This window comes from Tripterygium wilfordii, chromosome 18 (assembly GCF_013401445.1).
Source record: "Tripterygium wilfordii isolate XIE 37 chromosome 18, ASM1340144v1, whole genome shotgun sequence".
NCBI classification, from domain to species: Eukaryota; Viridiplantae; Streptophyta; class Magnoliopsida; order Celastrales; family Celastraceae; genus Tripterygium; species Tripterygium wilfordii.
Window position 1 is genome coordinate 10,805,080 of NC_052249.1, and position 17,505 is coordinate 10,822,584.

Here is a 17,505-nt window from a genome sequence, read left to right on the forward strand (position 1 = left end):
AAAGAAGCTATGGAATTGGAGCAGTTGAAAAAGAAGTACCTTGGTACTAAACCTGAGGTGCCCGCTTCACATCCATCGCCGCCGCCGCCGCCACCACCACCAGCAGTTCCACTCCAACAAGACCTAAACCTACTTCCAGGGTACAACCCACCAGACATCCTTTCATTACCAGCCCTAGAAGGGATAATTGGAAGTAATTGTAGCAAACCCTTTGAGAAGCAATTGACACCAAGTGATGTGGAGGATGGTCAGAGCAGATTGGCTATTCACATATCAACTGTCAAGGAGTTGAAGAAGTTGTTGAATGAGGATGAGAGTCTCTCCGATGGGATTCCGGTGACGGTTTACGATGTCAATGGGAAGGAGTTCAATATGGAGTTCAAGGTTTGGGCATCAAAGCTTCATGTACTCACTGGAGGGTGGAAAACATTCTGTCATCACCATAAGTTGATTCAAGACAAAGACTTTGTCACTCTAAGGATGTTTCGCCATGTCCAAACCCAAAAGATTTGCTTTCTTATTACTTCTAGGAGAGTACCAGATGCTGAACCAACTACGCATAAAAGAAAGGTAACAATACAATCTTAATTAATTTTTAAATATGAGAATTATTGAATTACTTGATTAGATTGATTCATTGATAATGGGTTTTTAATTTCAATTAATCTGACTAATATTGTTTAATTAGTAACTGTTCTTGTTTCTTGTTAAGTCTGGACTACATTGTTCATGATGAAACATCCATGTCTGAGTTTCTTTTCTTGTCCAATTTTATGTTGATTTCCTATAAAAGAATAATTAATTAGACCCGTATTTGCTTGGATCCCAAGTAGTTCGATCTGTTTAATTAATTGCGAAATTAGAGGGTAACAATTAAGACATGTGATTGATAATTATGATTTCCTTATATGATTTGGTTGAAATATCTTATGTTACTGATTTCCTTATAAATATATTATTATAAATGTATATATATAGAAAGAAAAAAAAAAGAGTATAAACATATTGTACATTTAGAGTGTAAAAAGTTATTTTTAAATGAGGAGTTAATGTTATCACTGGTAATTATATTATGTGTGTAAAATTGATGTGTACATGTATACGTGTGTTGATGAACAGGTGAAAACAAAGGTTGCACCGAGTAAGCAGACTAAGACTTCTTCAAGGTAAATAACAGTTGGTGCCTGCCATGGAAGTATATATATATAAGTAACCTCTATATGTAGGTGAAGTAACCCATATATATATATTATAGGAATTAGGAAGTAGTGGTACTTGATTCTTGTAGTTCCAAGTTATTGCCTTAGTAGCTCTTTTAGGTTTAATTTTGTAGGAAACATTTCTTGTGATTTGATTTCTAATATATATATTGCTCGAGTTATTGGTACAATTTTATTGTTAGTATATTTGTCGGTCGCACATTATTTATTTCAGGATAATATTATGCCTTCCCCACCCTATCTATCGAGATGGTAAATTGAGTATTCATTCTCACCGGGAGAGGCAGGATATTATCCTGAAATAAATACTGTGCGGACCTTAAGTGGGGGGAAATATTCCCCACAATATTCATTTGATTGACTTATTAATATGGGACACTGTTAAATCTCCCATTTTGTGACCCCTAAAAAACTCTCAAATCTATGTGATATTAAAATAGCTATTGATTAAGAAAACACATATAGGGCGTACTTCACATTAAATAGAGGTTCTTTTGAGTAATCTCAAGCATTATTCATTAAGAATTGTAATCCCCTCCTCTAAACCCTAAACCTAAATCCTAAACTCTAAACCCTTTACACTAATTCCTTGTCCTAACCTTTTTTTGATACCGGGAAAATCCTGAATCAACGGCCCCTTCGGAACCCCTAGGCCGATTCTAAACTCGGGCTTGACTGTCACAGACCACACTAGGATGAACGGGCCAGAGTCCGTGCGAGTAAATCTCCAGAATTGTTGTGCCTGGTGTAACTCGAACATCCGACCTCATGCACTCATGTGCACAAAGACCAATGGTATAACCAACTATGCTAACGCACTTCGGTTTTCTTTATCCTAAACCCTAAACTCTAAACACTAAATTCAAAACTCTAAATCCTAAAAACCCTAAACTCTAGCTAGGGTGTCCAATTCTTCATTTTGGGTTTGAACCCATTTCTTCTGCTGGACTCGGCCCATTGTTTTTGTACCCCACATTTTGCTTAAAATAAAAAAAGAAAACATGATTGGCTCATGTTCTGTCGGAGCAAAACCTCTTCATATATAGCGAGATCGCCAGTCTTCCTACGATTTTGTTCACAAAATGTCCACTTTCAATAGTATTATAATAATATCCCTAAGCCTCACTGGTGTTTTAGTCAAAGATGCAGCTTCTAGGACTTTCTAGAGATGTCTCACGCATAAAAATGTTGCACGTAACATGAATTTACACATTCTCAATTGTCTCTCAAATAAAAGGGCAGGACCTCAAGCAATTAACGATCGATAGTCGATCGAGAGCAGCTCAAAATGTGTGCGATCTCGTCCAATTCATTAACATTAGTTGTTAAGACACAGATTGATTGTCTATAAATATAATGTTAGAGCTTTGAATTCATTTCTAGCTCACTCAGCCAATGGCGTTCTTTGAAAAACTTCTGACCTCCACAGACGTTGACAAAAGACTATCAGTCCCCACCAGATGTTTACCCTATTTTGAAGGTCTAATTGAAGGATCTCATGCTGTGGACTTGAAAGTTGAGGACGAGAAAGGACAACTGATGACCTTCTGTTGCACCACCAGGAAGAAAGGCTACAAAAAACCTGTTTTCACTAGGGGATGGAGCGAATACGTTCGCCGGAAGAAGCTCAAAGTCGGCGACAAGATCATTTTCCGACAATCGGAAGATGGTGGTTCTGTGTACAAGATTGAAGCTCAGAGAAGAATCCCAATTTTGGGTCGCCAGGTGTGGTGTAATGTGTCTGATGCATAAAATCAGTGCCGGCCGTTGTTGTGGACTTTGTAGTATTGTCTTTAGTTTTATGTGTGATGGCTGATGGATCACCTGGAGTGTCCTGTTTTGTTAGGTATGTTGTTGTAAGGTTTTTTTTTTAAAAAAAAATCTTATGATGAAGTTAATTTTTGCTATATCAATACGTGTTGTTTCATTTCATTCTCTTTAACTACATTTTGCTCTTTGTACAAACGATAAATCTATATTTGGTACAGCGAGAATCTCTTTGCCCCTCCCCGTTATATAAACTCTTTGTCCGTCTTTGTTACAATGCTTAAACACTTGTTAAAGTATTGAATCTTGCTCGTCTCCATACCCGTTCCCACCAATTGTAATTGTGTCCATTAAAATAGAACATGAATATATGATAGAAATTTATATATATATATCTGACGTGCTATCTTAATCTTTCTTGAAAGGGAAGAAGATACGGTGAATTTGAGAAAGGTTTTTTTCCAAGTCCAAAAACAGAAACTTTGACCCAAGTGGGAATATAGCGAGTTTCTTTGTTTCTTCCTGAAATTTTCTCGCGACATCGCACGAAAACCCCCGCAAACTCTCCACAAGAAAACGACCTCACACAAGGTGCTACTCGTACGATTTCAGTTAACCCTCAAAAAAAAAATGACGAAATCTTCTTCGAAAGTCACCATCAATAAAATAAATATTAAAAAAAAAAAAAACAATTCCCTGACGCGCGAAGGCAACCGAGAAAAGTTGAAATGTTTGGAGAGTCGATCGATTTCTTCAGATCCCAAAACATTTCTTCTCTCTTAAGAACAGTCTCTTTAAATACTGGACAACAATGAAACCATTCGAAAACAGAGTGTTATCGATATCGATATCCAGTGCAGTCACAAATGGCAGTCCTATTTGAAAAAATCCTTACTCCAACAGATATTACCAAAAGACTTTCAATCCCAAGTAGATGCTTAGCCGATTTTGCAAGTTCAGAACTCGATCAAGAAGCTTATGCTGTGGAATTGAAGGTTAAGGATCACGAGACAGGGTATGCTCACAGCTTCTACTGCACAACTAGGAAGCGAGGCTACAAGAAACCAGTTTTCTCAAAAGGGTGGATCAAGTTTGTTCGCCAGAGAAATCTCCGAATTGGGGACAAGGTCGTTTTTCTAAGAGAAGAAGACGGCGCAGGTGGGGTTGTGTTCAAGATTGGAGCTAAGAGGAGAATGAGACTAATGGGTCAGCTTATTTGGGGTAGCGTTTCGGAGTCATAACTTCAAATTCCACTCTCATATTCAGTAGTTTCAGCGTTACTTTTCTCCGGCCTTCAGTTTGGTCTTTCCTATCGACAGCGTGAAGACTGTCACCAGCGTGGAGCAATTTTATCAGATCCGCCACTGTGTATAGTGTAGTGTTGCATCAGTTCAGAGTTTCAGTTTTAACAGGGATGTTGCATATCGCTCATTAGGCTTTGATTTTGGGTAATTCACCGACTCTGTTATTATTGTCTTGAAATGAAATACAAAACAGTCACCGCTCAATCTTATTATCACGTCCAAATACAACGTCGGTTCCACGATCGAGCGGAATCGACAGTACCTCCGCTTCTCCAATGTCCAATTCTCCTGTGGGACAGCAGAACCCGCGCTCTGTGGCGAAGTCGCAAGAATCGCGCGCGATTCGCTAGTTCATCGTCAGTCTCCAAAAGAAGGCACCTGCACTAAATGGGCTTTCTCAAATAATAGCCCAATGGGCCTTCTCACGTATTAGCCCAATGGGCCTTGCACTAAGAGCACACCAATGCTTTCGAAGTTGCGTAACAATGCAGTCTTGCAGATTGCAGACTGCATAGGACCTTCATCAATGTCGTTCGAATGTTATTTACATCTTGTCTGTTTAAGACACAACTGTACACGATACATGATAACAGTCCAACTAGACAGACCACATTACGGAGCCTTTACACACCTAGTATGTACATCTGTGTATTATTAGTTTGCTATTTAACAAATGCACAAAGCTTTCACAAGCTTTCAATCAGGTTCCGGTACCAGGGTCCATGAACACCAATAGATATCGTTCCCATCACACCCAACACTTCAGCAACTTCCACCACCGTTCCAGTCAGGGCAACCGCTTCGACCTGCTGCAATGCAATCTCAGCTAATTTCTTACCTTCAGGTCCATTACCGCCAAGGGCAACTCCCCTTGCAGCCAGATAAACTGCATGGGACACCTTCTGAAACACAGGATCCCCAGCTTGCAAGCTCTTCGCTAACGTCCTTGTCATTACTAGTTTCCTCGTTCGAAGCTTTTCTGTATCTACAACCTTCTCGGAAATTTTCAAGAACCCACTCATAGTTTCGACAATTTCTTCAATGCTAACATCCTCAACATGATCTATGAGCTCTAAAACTTGTTCAGTGCACTTCAAGAGAGTGCTTTCCATGTCTGTTGTGTTGGCAACTACTTGATCGCTCATGAGCATTTGTCGACAAACAAGAATGCTGCACAAATTACAGTTAATAGTTAGCAATAAACCGAGCCACAGACTCACTCATACATTATGCTTCCTACAACTTCAACCTACAGGGGGAAAAAGGATAGAAGGGGAAGGGGGGTTTTCTTGCCTGGTAGAAATTACAATATTCGTTTGAATTTGAGCCTGAGCTGCTCTCAATCTAGCAAAATTAAACTTGAGAGTTTCAGGCAGAACTTCTTGCTTCAGACCATCGATCCCGCTCACTAGCTTCAACAAACCAAGTCTCACCAACAAATCAACTCTTTCTCCATTGCATTCTGGTAGTTGATGGCCTGGTATAAGTGTTTAAAAGACCAAGCAATGCATGTTACTATAGGAAGGGGGAAAAAAGAAAAGTAAAAAAATCTATAGAAATGTCAAACCTGCAGCATTTCCATCCATTTGACTCTGGTTCGTCTTAGCCAGAGAGTTTCCTCCAGTTCTAAGGACTGTCGAAGGAAGAAAACCCTTATATGAACTTTTGGGTCGAAGCAAAGGATAGAGAAGATTCGAATGTTCTATCCACTCCTGATCTTTACAAGTCCACATAGATGAAAGCCACTGCACGGTCATCGGTAGAGATGTGCAGGCATCATCAGGGGATCCATAACGGTTGGCAAAAGCACCTCTGAGATAATCCAAACCAGCAGGCCCCTTCAACAAAGGCACCATCATTCTTATTCGTGCTTTGCTTATCTCTCTCTTTAGTGCCTGTCATATGAATTATATAAAAGAAACAAGTTACACACTATCGCCAAAAATATATTTCTTACACATAAAATTCCACTTGAGAGCATGTAAGGAAACACTCATTAAAATAAAAAAGGGCATGTAAGGTCACAATATGCATCCATATTCTCAGTTGCAACCCTGCTCATCCCCCATCAGAAACTCATGCCAAAAAAGCAAAGCTATTCAAGGCGAAAAACCAAAGTCTATACAAGGTAAAATGTAACAACGGTTTGGACAAGAAAGATGAATAAACCTGAATCTGCTCCAGGACAAAGCGCAAACCCTTAATCATTGCAGTGACATGAGAAAACTTTGACTCATCATTGTCTTGACAGATTTCACTCAACTCTTCCAATAAATTCTGTTGAGTAGCCTTCATTTCATCATCACTAGCTGGAGATGAAAGCTTCTGCAGAGTGGCCATTGCAAACTCTAGAATCTTTCCAAGGCAATGAATGTCCAAGTTACCTGATTTAAGAATCTTAATGGAGAGAGATTTTTTTAAAAGGGTAAGAATCTTTCAAAAGTTGCTAGATGGGGGAAAAAATAAATTTTAAAAAAAAAAGAACATACAACGCTAAGAAAAAGGGTACACTGGTAATTACTGCTACCTGGGAAAAAACTTCTAAATCAATAGCTTCAACAATGTCTTGTTTCCATCTCTGGGGTGCCATATCGCAAATTTCATCCCTTACCTCTCTCATGAGTTGGACAACTTGGTCATAGTTAGGTTTATCCTGTTTCATGGATTCTATTATAGCATCCCAGAAAGCCTTCTCCATTGTCTCTCTGATCTTCAACTAAAAAGGATTCATAAAATAAAGAAAACAACAAACGAAATCAGAGATAACCAGTAGCATATAATCACAAAATTGCCTAAGATGAGAAAGAAAAGAAAAACAAAGAAATAAAAACTTGAATGTCTTTGCCGAAAATCAAGAAGCGCAAAAGAAATTTAAGTTTAACTGCCACCGGTTGTTGGTTTAGAATCACAAGAAGAAAAAACAATACCAACCTTTATACTGTTTTGATCTTCATGAGAATTATTGACACCATCCAAAACAGCATGGTGGTCATGTAGAAATTCATTAACAATTACTTCATTCTCAGTGTACAGCTGACTGTCTAAGTAGCTGCTCCTTGATGAGAAAGAACCAAAATTTTCAGATGATGAAGAATTATCTTCCCTAAACAAGGACCGAACAACACGGCTTGTTTTCTCAGTGCCCTCAATCACATTACTTTGTCTGTCTGAGTAAGAATCATAAGATGTGCGAGCAGGAGAACTAGAACTAGGTGAGCCTGGAGACAAAACAGACAATATTGGTGATCCTACAGGACTTCCATTTTCCTTCGCCTCAAAGTATTTAGAGCGTGTCTCAGATAAAGAACATTCCATACGCTCAATCCCAGCATCTCCACTCAAGTGTTTTACCTTATCCCTAATAAGTTTTTGGTCCTCTGCAACCTGAATGAAAACGGAATTCAAAATAATCACTAATAGTGATGTCAAATAATTTTGACGTGCTACAATAGGAAATTAAGAGTCCATCTTTCTAAACTTCTGAGCTAGAAAACGAAGCCAATACCAAATTTCAGAAAGTATACCAATCAAAATAATAGCATCTTCCAGTAAATTGAAATTCCATATGCTCAATCGGCAGGCAGCGCTTTTTGGGATACAAAAAATATATTGTCGTTCAACTATCAGGACAGTTTGATAAGCCAATGAGAGATTAGAACCTGTTTCCGAATGGCCTTCAAATCATAAGTAAGAGAATCATTATCCCCTTCTGGAGTAAGCTTGCATTTTTGAATCATTGAGAGCTCAAGCTGGCAAGCTGCTCTAACTAAATCCTCCTCCAAGGATTGAGCATCCCTGACTTTCCACACTACGAAACAATTTAAGTAAGAAGACCATGCTCGGTCAAAAGTTGCAAGCTGAGACCTGAAAGTCCAACGTTTCTGTGATATAGTGGTGTCAGATTCCTCATCAGAACTTTGTATGGGTCCCTCTAATATTATCTTCAACAACAACTCAAACTCTAGGACAAATTCTTTTGCAGATTTGGACAAAGCAATTTCACGCTCTCCTCGCCCACTGAAGACAGAATCTGGATGACCCAATATCATATAAGCACAAAGAACAATTCTCACTGGATACCTTGACAATTTAGCAGGACCTTTGATTCCCTCCCTGACTGAAGATACTTTCTTTACATCTCTACCCCTCATGGAACTCCTCGAAATAGTCCTCTTTTTAGGTGTGGCAACTCTTCTTAGAAGGTGATCAATGTCATCCGAACCATCTAAACCAGACCGATGATTGGTAGAAGTAGAAGCCTTTGCAAGCTTAAAACGGTTCTCCAACCTCTCCAGTAGTGATTTAAGAGTCTGCAGAGTATCAGTTGATTCCATCAGTAGAGCAAGCTTCTCAAAAGGCAGTGACTTCACATGATTTTCATTTATGTTCAGGGCATCGTAAGCCTTGGCCAGGTATAAGGTAGTTCTCCTAGTCTTGAGGAAATGTCTCCAGCACCTACAGTAATGTAAAACATTAGACTAACCAATTGTGTGGCATTTATCTTAAGAGAAAAACATTATCCAAGCTGATAAAAGGAAAAAAGTACCTCTTACAACATAACTCATAGATCATCTTACAATATTACAAAGGGTACATGGTCAGTGGTCACCTTTTTCATAATTCTATAACATATTTTAAAATACACTGAAAACAAATAATAGGACGGAATAACAAGATGGAGGGCAAAGCATTTTCCTATACAGATGTGTTATATACCTTGCTAATTTTCTAGAAAGTATATCAGCCTGCTGCTTGTGCAACCTATTCCAGTTCACTCGAACATAATTACGCTGCCTTCCTCTCTTCCTCAAATATTCTGCTCTCTGGTACTTTGCCTAATTATCATAAAGTTCATACGTGAATAGGGAGTTTAGCGAATAACACAAAGGCCGCCAAGAAAAGGAGAACAAAGAAATTGAACACAAATGAAAGGTGTTCAACTTTCAGACAGCATTCATACCCTCTGAAGTCGATCTTCCAACTGGTCTCTCAGCCACCTCCTCTCAATCTCGCGTTGGTGAGAGATGGAAATGGCTACTTGCTGCACCTGCAACACCCTAGCACGCGCTCTCTTCTTCTTGGCTTCCAGCAATACCATTCGTTTTTTCTCTGCGGCCGTACGCTTCTGGTGAATTGCAGCACACACACGCTCCTTATACCTATACTCCCGAGCCACCCTTCGCAATAATGACTGAGATGATCTCTCCTTTAGAGTGGCTCTTCTTTGCCAATGCGCCTTGACGATAAGCATTCTATTTGCCACTGCCTGCTGGACCAGTGATTCTACTTTTGTGCCAAGCTTCTGACTTTCCCTCTCGAAACGCATGTCAACCCCTGATTTAGCTTCTTGCCGCAACTCATCCAACCTAGCTAAGCGCTTTTGAGCCTTTGCCAGAATACTCAACCTGTAAGACCGACGAGTACGAGCTTACGACCACAACTTTCATTCAATTTATATCCAAAACATGCAAAAAGGCAATTCATAACAGAGAGAGAAATTTGTTATTTTCTAATACGCGTCAGAATACTTGACAACTGGGGGTGAGGGTGAGGAGAGGGAACTGCTCATTCAACACAAGCTTAATCAAGGGCCGAACCAATGCAACAAAAAAAGAAAAGTGAATTAAAAAGCTTGGACTTTTCTTGCACAAACAAGCCTATCAAGATTCACCTTTTCTGCTCAGCAGCTTGGAGCTTTGCTTGAAGGCGCTGTCTGAGCTCTTCTTCATGAGATGAAGATTGAGAAGGGCTTCTTGACTTTGGTCTTGCCTTGCTTGACACTTTCTTATAAAATTGCTGTACACAAAAATAATAATCACAGATTATTAAATAATTAAAGGCAAATCAAAGCTAGCATTATGATAACACGTTTAAGAACAAGTAAAAATGACAAATGACATTGGGAAAAAAACAGGCTATAGGACTATTTTAATTAGAATGAAAATTCTTGAAGTGAGCACAATTATATGTTGAGTAGGCGAGATTTTCATCCTCCAGTAAAAAACTAGAATTAGAACTGTTCAAACAGCATATGAATTCAGACAAAATTATTGCACATCAAAAGAAAGAGAGAGAGAGAGAGAGGTTAAAAGACATACAATAACAGACAAAAATAAGTTTGAGAGAGACCCTCGTGAAAAGGAAAACTCCAAAATGAAACCAAGAAAACAATTCACATGAGGAGGAGGAGCAACCACCTGCTTCACCCAACTCCAGAAACAATCTTCAACAATAAGATTTTCCAAAATCAACATACATTACTCCCGCTCGAAGAAAAAATAATAATAAATAGAGTGATTAAGACCTTGCAATCCTTCCATTTCCATTACAAAACTCCGGATTAATTTTTCTTAGCAAAATACAAAGTAACTACACGAAATTCAAAAGAGAATTATCAAAACTTTATAATTGAGAATGAACATATTGACATTAAATCCTCAAATTATGGCATAATTTGTTCCTCAAATTATGGCATACTTTGCTCCTCAAATTATGGATCATTTGTCTTAAGGTGTAATGTTTGATCCCTATATATATGAGGTTGTAATTGTAATGTTTGATCAATATACATACACAACAAATATTGCCTCTATTCTTCTCTACAATTGCTCCTATTTTTCTACATGGTATCGGAACAGGTCATGTTGTAGAAACATTACAGGGAAATATGGTAAATTACACCTTAAATCCAATTTCCCTAATAAATGAGTTTGCAACCTATCTTCAGGAGAAGGGAAGAGTAAATTACACCTCAAATTCAATACATGGAGCTTCTGGTATAGGACACTCTAATTCCACAACCCTCCTTGGTAAGTTTGTTGGGTTCTTATCAAACTCGGGACATCAATCCAATGACAACTTTGAAGGTATTTTCAGTGCACTCTCTACTGCTATAGAATTTAATACCGTGCATGATTTTTGGATTGTTGATTCTGGTGCCACCGATCATATGACAAATAAATTAACCAATTTGTCTGACTTCAAAAAATTTTCTACTCCATCCCATGTGTCAATTGCCAATGGGAATGGTGTTCCTGTTCTTGGTGAAGGTAAACTTAAATTGTTGTCTAAAGATGCGACTTCAATGGCTTTATATGTTCCATCTTTTCCAGTCAAGTTACTTTCGGTTAGAAAACTCACTCAAGCTTTAAATTGTTGTGTTATATTTCTTCCTCATGAGGTACTTTTTCAAGATCTTGTCACTAAGAAGATCATTGGTAGAGGATTTTTTCTACAAGGTCTCTACTACATCTCAGGAAATTTTCAACCTAGCAAAAGTACTCAAGTCTCGTTTTTTCCTTCTTCCTCGACAGATCATGTTCTCTGGCATCAACGTTTAGCACATCCTTCAGATAATATTCTCACTAAATTGTTGCCAAATGTTGATACCAACTATTTTTCTTGTGAAATTTGTCATTTGTCAAAATCTACTAGATTACCTTTTGTGTCTTCTTCTTCTAGAACTACTAGAATGTTTGAAATTGTTCACTCCGATGTTTGGGGACCTACTCTTGAATCAATTGATGGTTTTAAATACTTTGTTACATTTATTGATGATTTCTCACGTGTTACTTGGGTGTACTTGTTGAGATCAAAAAGTGAAGTTATGAATATCTTCAAAGATTTTCATATGCTTGTTCAGACTCAATTTTCCTCTAAAATTCAAACACTTCGTTCTGATAATGGCACAGAATTCATGTCTAAAAATATGACACAGTATTTATATTCTCATGGCATTGTGCATCAGACTAGTTGTGTTGGTACTCCTCAACAGAACGGAGTAGCAGAACGCAAAAATAGAGACTTGTTGGAAAAAACTCGTGCTTTGATGCTTCACATGCATGTTCCAAAAGTTTTTTGGTCTTATGGAGTATTAGCAGCAGTTCATATCATTAATCGGCTTCCGAGCCGAGTGCTGTCTTTTAAATCTCCCCTTGAAGTTTTGCAGGGGAAAACTATTGATGTGTCTCACTTGAAAGTATTTGGTTGCACTTGCTTTGTGCATATACAAGTAGCTCATTGTGATAAACTTGATGCCCGAGCTGCTAAGTGTATTTTTCTGGGGTATTCTTCGACCCAGAAAGGGTATAAATGTTATCATCCTGATTCTCGAAGATTATTTGTCTCCAGAGATGTTATGTTTGAAGAAGCAACACCTTATTATACAAATTCTCAAGATGATTTAGAGGACGTGTTTCCCTTGCCTATATCCGAGATTATTTCTGAAGGGGTTCCTCACAAGCCTAATATTGCTGAGTTTGTTCCGCACCAGGCCGCTGAAAATCCTCCAACTGGACAAGCTGAACTCCTTCCAAATGTGCTAGCTGAAAATTTGGTTGAAAATCCTCCAGTCGAACAGCCCGAGAATCTCCAAGATGTGCATGTGCTTGCTTCCACTAATAATCATGAGGTGCTTGCCTCCACTAATAATCATGAGGTTTCACCGTCATTGGTTCGACGGAATCCTACTCGAAACCGCGTCCCTCCAACAAAACTTCAAGATTATGTCACTTTTTCTGCTTGTCATCCTCTCTCCAAGTATGTCACTTATCATCGTCTTTCCTCAGCTCATGTGGCATTTCTCACCGCTATTTCTACTGTTCATGAACCTAAGAATTTCAAGGAAGCAAATTCTCAGGAAATATGGCGACAAGCTATGGGTGAAGAGCTTCAAGCTCTTGCTGAAAATCAGACTTGGAGTGTTGTTAAACTTCCTCCTGGAAAACAACCAGTGGGGAGCCGTTGGGTATATAAAACTAAATTTCACTCGGATGGCACCATTGACAGACATAAAGCTCGCCTTGTGGCCCAGGGATTTACTCAAACCTTTGGTGTAGATTACAAAGAGACATTTGCTCCTGTTGCTAAGATGAATACAGTGCGTACTCTCCTCTCAGTTGCCGTAAATTGTGGATGGTCTATGAGTCAAATGGACGTCAAAAATGCTTTCCTTCATGGGAATCTTGAAGAAGAAGTCTATATGAAACTACCTCCAGGACATCCACAGAGTTCGGATTCTTCTTTGGTTTGTCACCTACACAAATCAATCTATTGGTTGAAACAATCTCCGCGTGCTTGGCACGCCAAGTTAAGTACCGTTCTTCAAGAGGTTGGTTTCTCTCGCAATACAGCTGATTCTTCCTTGTTCATTCGTCATTCTTCCAATACTATAGTGGTGGTCCTAATTTATGTTGATGATCTTATTATTGCTGGGAATAGTATTGATGCTATTTCTCAACTCAAAACCACTCTTCGATCTCGATTTCCTATTAAGGATCTTGGTTCCTTAAATTACTTTCTTGGCATTGAAATGGCAGTTTCCAGCAAAGGTTTATTTCTAAATCAAAGGACGTATATTATTGATTTGCTAGAGGAAACCGAAATGATGAATTCAAAGCCAGCATCCACTCCACTGGATAGCAAATTAAATCTTGATACAGCCAGTGAACCTTTACAAGAAGTTAGTGATTACCAACGGTTGGTTGGTAAGCTCATTTACCTCACTATTACTCGACCTGACATTGCTTATGGTGTAAGTCTTGTTAGCCAGTTCATGCACGCTCCTACTCTTTTCCATTTGGGCATTGTCAAACGAATCTTACGTTATCTCAAGGGTTCTATTGGTCGTGGCATAGTTCTAGCTAAGCACGGTCACTTACGGATTACAGGATATAGTGATTCTGATTGGGCTGGAAATGTCCTTGATCGAAAGTCCACTTCTGGCTATTGTATGTTTGTTGGTGGAAATCTTGTTTCTTGGCGTAGCAAAAAACAACATGTGGTTGCTCGTTCTAGTGCTGAAGCTGAATATCGTGCAATGGCATCCAGTGCATGTGAACTAATACGGCTTAAGAGTTTGCTCGCAGATTTGGGTTTTCCGAGTAGTCTTCCTATGACTCTCTTTTGTGATAATCAGGCTGCTATGCATATTGCTGCTAATCCCGTGTTTCATGAACGCACAAAACATATTGAAGTTGATTGTCATTTTATTCGTCATCAAGTTCAGAATCAAGTTATTCAAACAGTTTACACTCGAAGCCATGATCAACTTGCTGATGTTTTTACAAAGGTTCTGTCTTCTGGTCATTTTCACCGATTATTGTCCAAGCTTGGCTCAATCAATCCTCTTGATCCAGCTTGAGGGGGAGTATTGACATTAAATCCTCAAATTATGGCATAATTTGTTCCTCAAATTATGGCATAATTTGCTCCTCAAATTATGGCATACTTTGCTCCTCAAATTATGGAATAATTTGCTCCTCAAATTATGAAATAATTTGCTCCTCAAATTATGAAATAATTTGCTCCTCAAATTATGGAACATTTGTCCCATAATTTGCTCCTCAAATTATGGCATAATTTGTTCCTCAAATTATGGAACATTTGTCCCATAATTTGCTCCTCAAATTATGGAACATTTGTCTTAAGGTGTAATGTTTGATCCCTATATATATGAGGTTGTAATTGTAATGTTTGATCAATATACATACACAACAAATATTGCCTCTATTCTTCTCTACAATTGCTCCTATTTTTCTACAGAACATGACATCAAGAACACAAGGTGGAATGTTTCTACCAGAGAACAAGTTTTCATGAAATGAAATTATTTATAAACGTGAAAAGAATTCAACAGATTAAACTAAAGAAAAATCAAATTATGACTACTTGCTTTCAGAATTAGATACCTTCACAATGCTAATCACTTAAGCAAAGTACTTATGTCTAGCACTCAATAGAAATCAAGATATCCAGATTTACATATTCACAAATTTCCAAGAAGTTCTCACCAACAAAACCCAGAAAAAAAAAAAGAAGGCGCTAATTTAGAGAGAAAAAAAATCCGAAAACAAGAAAAGATTTGCGAGAGATATAAGAGAGAGTGAGACTCGATGGAACCTCTCTACGAATATCTGCGTCCCGAAGCTTGGCCTCAATTTCTTCTACAGTACTCGGCGTCTTACACTCGGTGGCGAGCCTTTCACGCAGCCTTTTTGGTAGTGTCAACGGCGTCGCCGCTAGCGGTGCCGTATTATCCCCCACCGGAAAATCCAGAACAATTCCTCCTCCCATTCTTCCCCCCTCCGGCGAGTCCATCAACAATCGATAACAAGAATTGACTGTAAATATTGATATTTATATACACCGATGATGGTGGTGGTGATGAATCTCAGAGGGAGAGAATCTATTAATTGATTAATTAAATTATAATTCAATTACACAAACCGATAAATGAAATCAGGTGTGAAAAAGACTGCTTTTCTGACTCTGCTTTTCTACTCCTTCGGTTGATAAGAGCTAAACGGAGAGTTTGGTTTTGAGTTATCCGGGTAGCCGCCACGTCAACGAAGGCCCCAACGGTACTTTATTGTCTCCCCTTCTTGCTATTTTTTTAATACCTGTATTGCCCCTGACCCTACCTTTTGGATATTGACTACTTTACCCTTTTTTTTTTTATAATCAAAGTTTTCATTAAACCAAAATATAAGAAATAGTTACTTCCGTTATTAAGGACGAAATATATGAAAGACTATCTTCCAACCATACTCCAAAGAAACTAAATTCTTTTGAATTTCTAGTTAGAGCATGTGGTATTCCATTACAAACGTACCATTGTCATAGTAGTCGCTACCAATTTAATGACATCAATTATGTGTCCAAAACGGAAACAATCTATATACATCAGATGTCATGACAGAAATAAAGGTTGAAGAATTCGATTCCACCTCAAGAGTCATGAATCATGTTTCTTTACTAATTTTAAGTCCCCCACAGCATATCCATGGCCTCAATCATAATTGGTTCATGGACACCCTTTCACCAAATCTGTGTAAGCCATGAGAATACAACCAAAAGAGTTTCGAGGCACGACTCCAAAGCCAATTCCAATGGCCCCCTCAACGTTAGTTTCTTTCATATACTTCTAAAAATTACGTAATTTTTCTTTTCTCCAAATCTATTAATTAATTTTAAAAGTCTATAAATTAATAACGTTTCTTTTAAATATTATATGATTGACATGTGTCATTTAATTAATCAAACATAACAAGGTTGATTTATAAGAATAGTTTTAAAAATCTCAATATAATTCAAACAAATTTTTTAATACTCAAAATCTATGAATCATTCTTCTCTTCTTGTGTTTTTATATTTTGAATAATTAAATATTTCAAAAGAATAATCATAATTTAATTAAAAAAAATTTTAAGTACTTATATTAGTGTTTCTACACCAACCAACCGAATATAATTAATTTCGCATGGCCCGTTTCTTGGGCAAGTGAATCATGTAAAGAATGTGGTAGACTAGCTTTCTTTCTATATTATGATTAGCAACCATTTGTAATATTAATTTAGAGCATTTTAGCACGTGGAACTCGAGCCTATTTAAGAAGTAAATAACTAAAAAAAAGCTTGACTTGCAATATATAAATTGGATTAGGTATTTAGGTTGGCGTACCATATGAATATATGATGAAAAGCAAGGTCAAATGTAGAATTTGGTCTTCCCACTCCACCTTAGCTTAATCAATTATTTATTAGCTTTTCGGTGCATCCATGCATCTTCTTTAACTTTATGATTATAGACCAAGTAACATGGATACTACCAATGAAAAATGATTCAGTTGACAATCGATTGAGTTAACCATATATATATTAAATGTTCGATTTTAAAAAAAAAACATGCACACTATATATGTAAAATACATTTATTTATTAATTCTACCAAACTTGATTCATGTAAATCCCTTTAGTAATTGCTAAACCCAATCATAGAGCTGCATGCATGTATATAATTAAGATTGAATTAGCCCAAATAGGGACTGAATCTAATCAATCTATGCTCCTGTCACCTTACATTTAATTATAAGAACAACTCTTACCAAACAAAGAAAATGTCGTATACGTATTTATTTATTATCACGAGAATATGATGTGATGGGGGCATTATGGAAGCCAAAGGGGTGAAAGAGTCATTTCACTTTTTTTATTAAAAAGTGTTTTCTTAGCTTTCGAAGTAGGGGGTGTGAATCGGTCGGTTTGGTCGGTTTTCGATTATTATGGTCGGTTTTTCGATTTTTTGGTTATTGGTCAAATATTTGGGCTTGATACACTAACTTAGTATATTAGCTAAATATGTAAAAAATTAAATAGCCATTTGGCCCTTGCCCATAAGGCATATGTTGCACATCCAATATCCATAATTCAAAGAAG

The 17,505-nt window shown here is 37.8% G+C and overlaps 2 protein-coding genes across 3 annotated transcripts; one reads left to right on the top strand and one right to left on the bottom strand.

Moving 5' to 3' along the window:
* The first annotated feature begins 3,853 nt into the window (after window positions 1-3,853).
* Window positions 3,854-4,439, top strand: LOC119983470 (B3 domain-containing protein Os02g0764100-like). The gene is made up of 2 exons (XM_038827141.1): window positions 3,854-4,193; window positions 4,423-4,439. The coding sequence occupies exons 1-2, from the start codon at window positions 3,854-3,856 to the stop codon at window positions 4,437-4,439; spliced, it is 357 nt and encodes a 118-aa protein (XP_038683069.1).
* A 245-nt stretch (window positions 4,440-4,684) lies between these two features.
* On the bottom strand, window positions 4,685-15,553 carry LOC119984742. Of its 2 annotated transcripts, none has more exons than XM_038828830.1 (11): window positions 15,191-15,553; window positions 9,963-10,087; window positions 9,252-9,696; window positions 9,008-9,126; window positions 7,951-8,746; window positions 7,223-7,675; window positions 6,819-7,007; window positions 6,461-6,616; window positions 5,859-6,186; window positions 5,585-5,768; window positions 4,685-5,461 (listed from the first exon to the last, which is right to left on the bottom strand). In XM_038828830.1, the coding sequence occupies exons 1-11, from the start codon at window positions 15,386-15,388 to the stop codon at window positions 4,978-4,980; spliced, it is 3,477 nt and encodes a 1,158-aa protein (XP_038684758.1). In that variant the 5' UTR covers window positions 15,389-15,553; the 3' UTR covers window positions 4,685-4,977. The 2 variants fall into 2 exon arrangements, with proteins under 2 accessions (XP_038684758.1, XP_038684757.1); XM_038828829.1 differs by having other exon boundaries at window positions 6,461-6,688.
* Window positions 15,554-17,505: the final 1,952 nt, after the last annotated feature.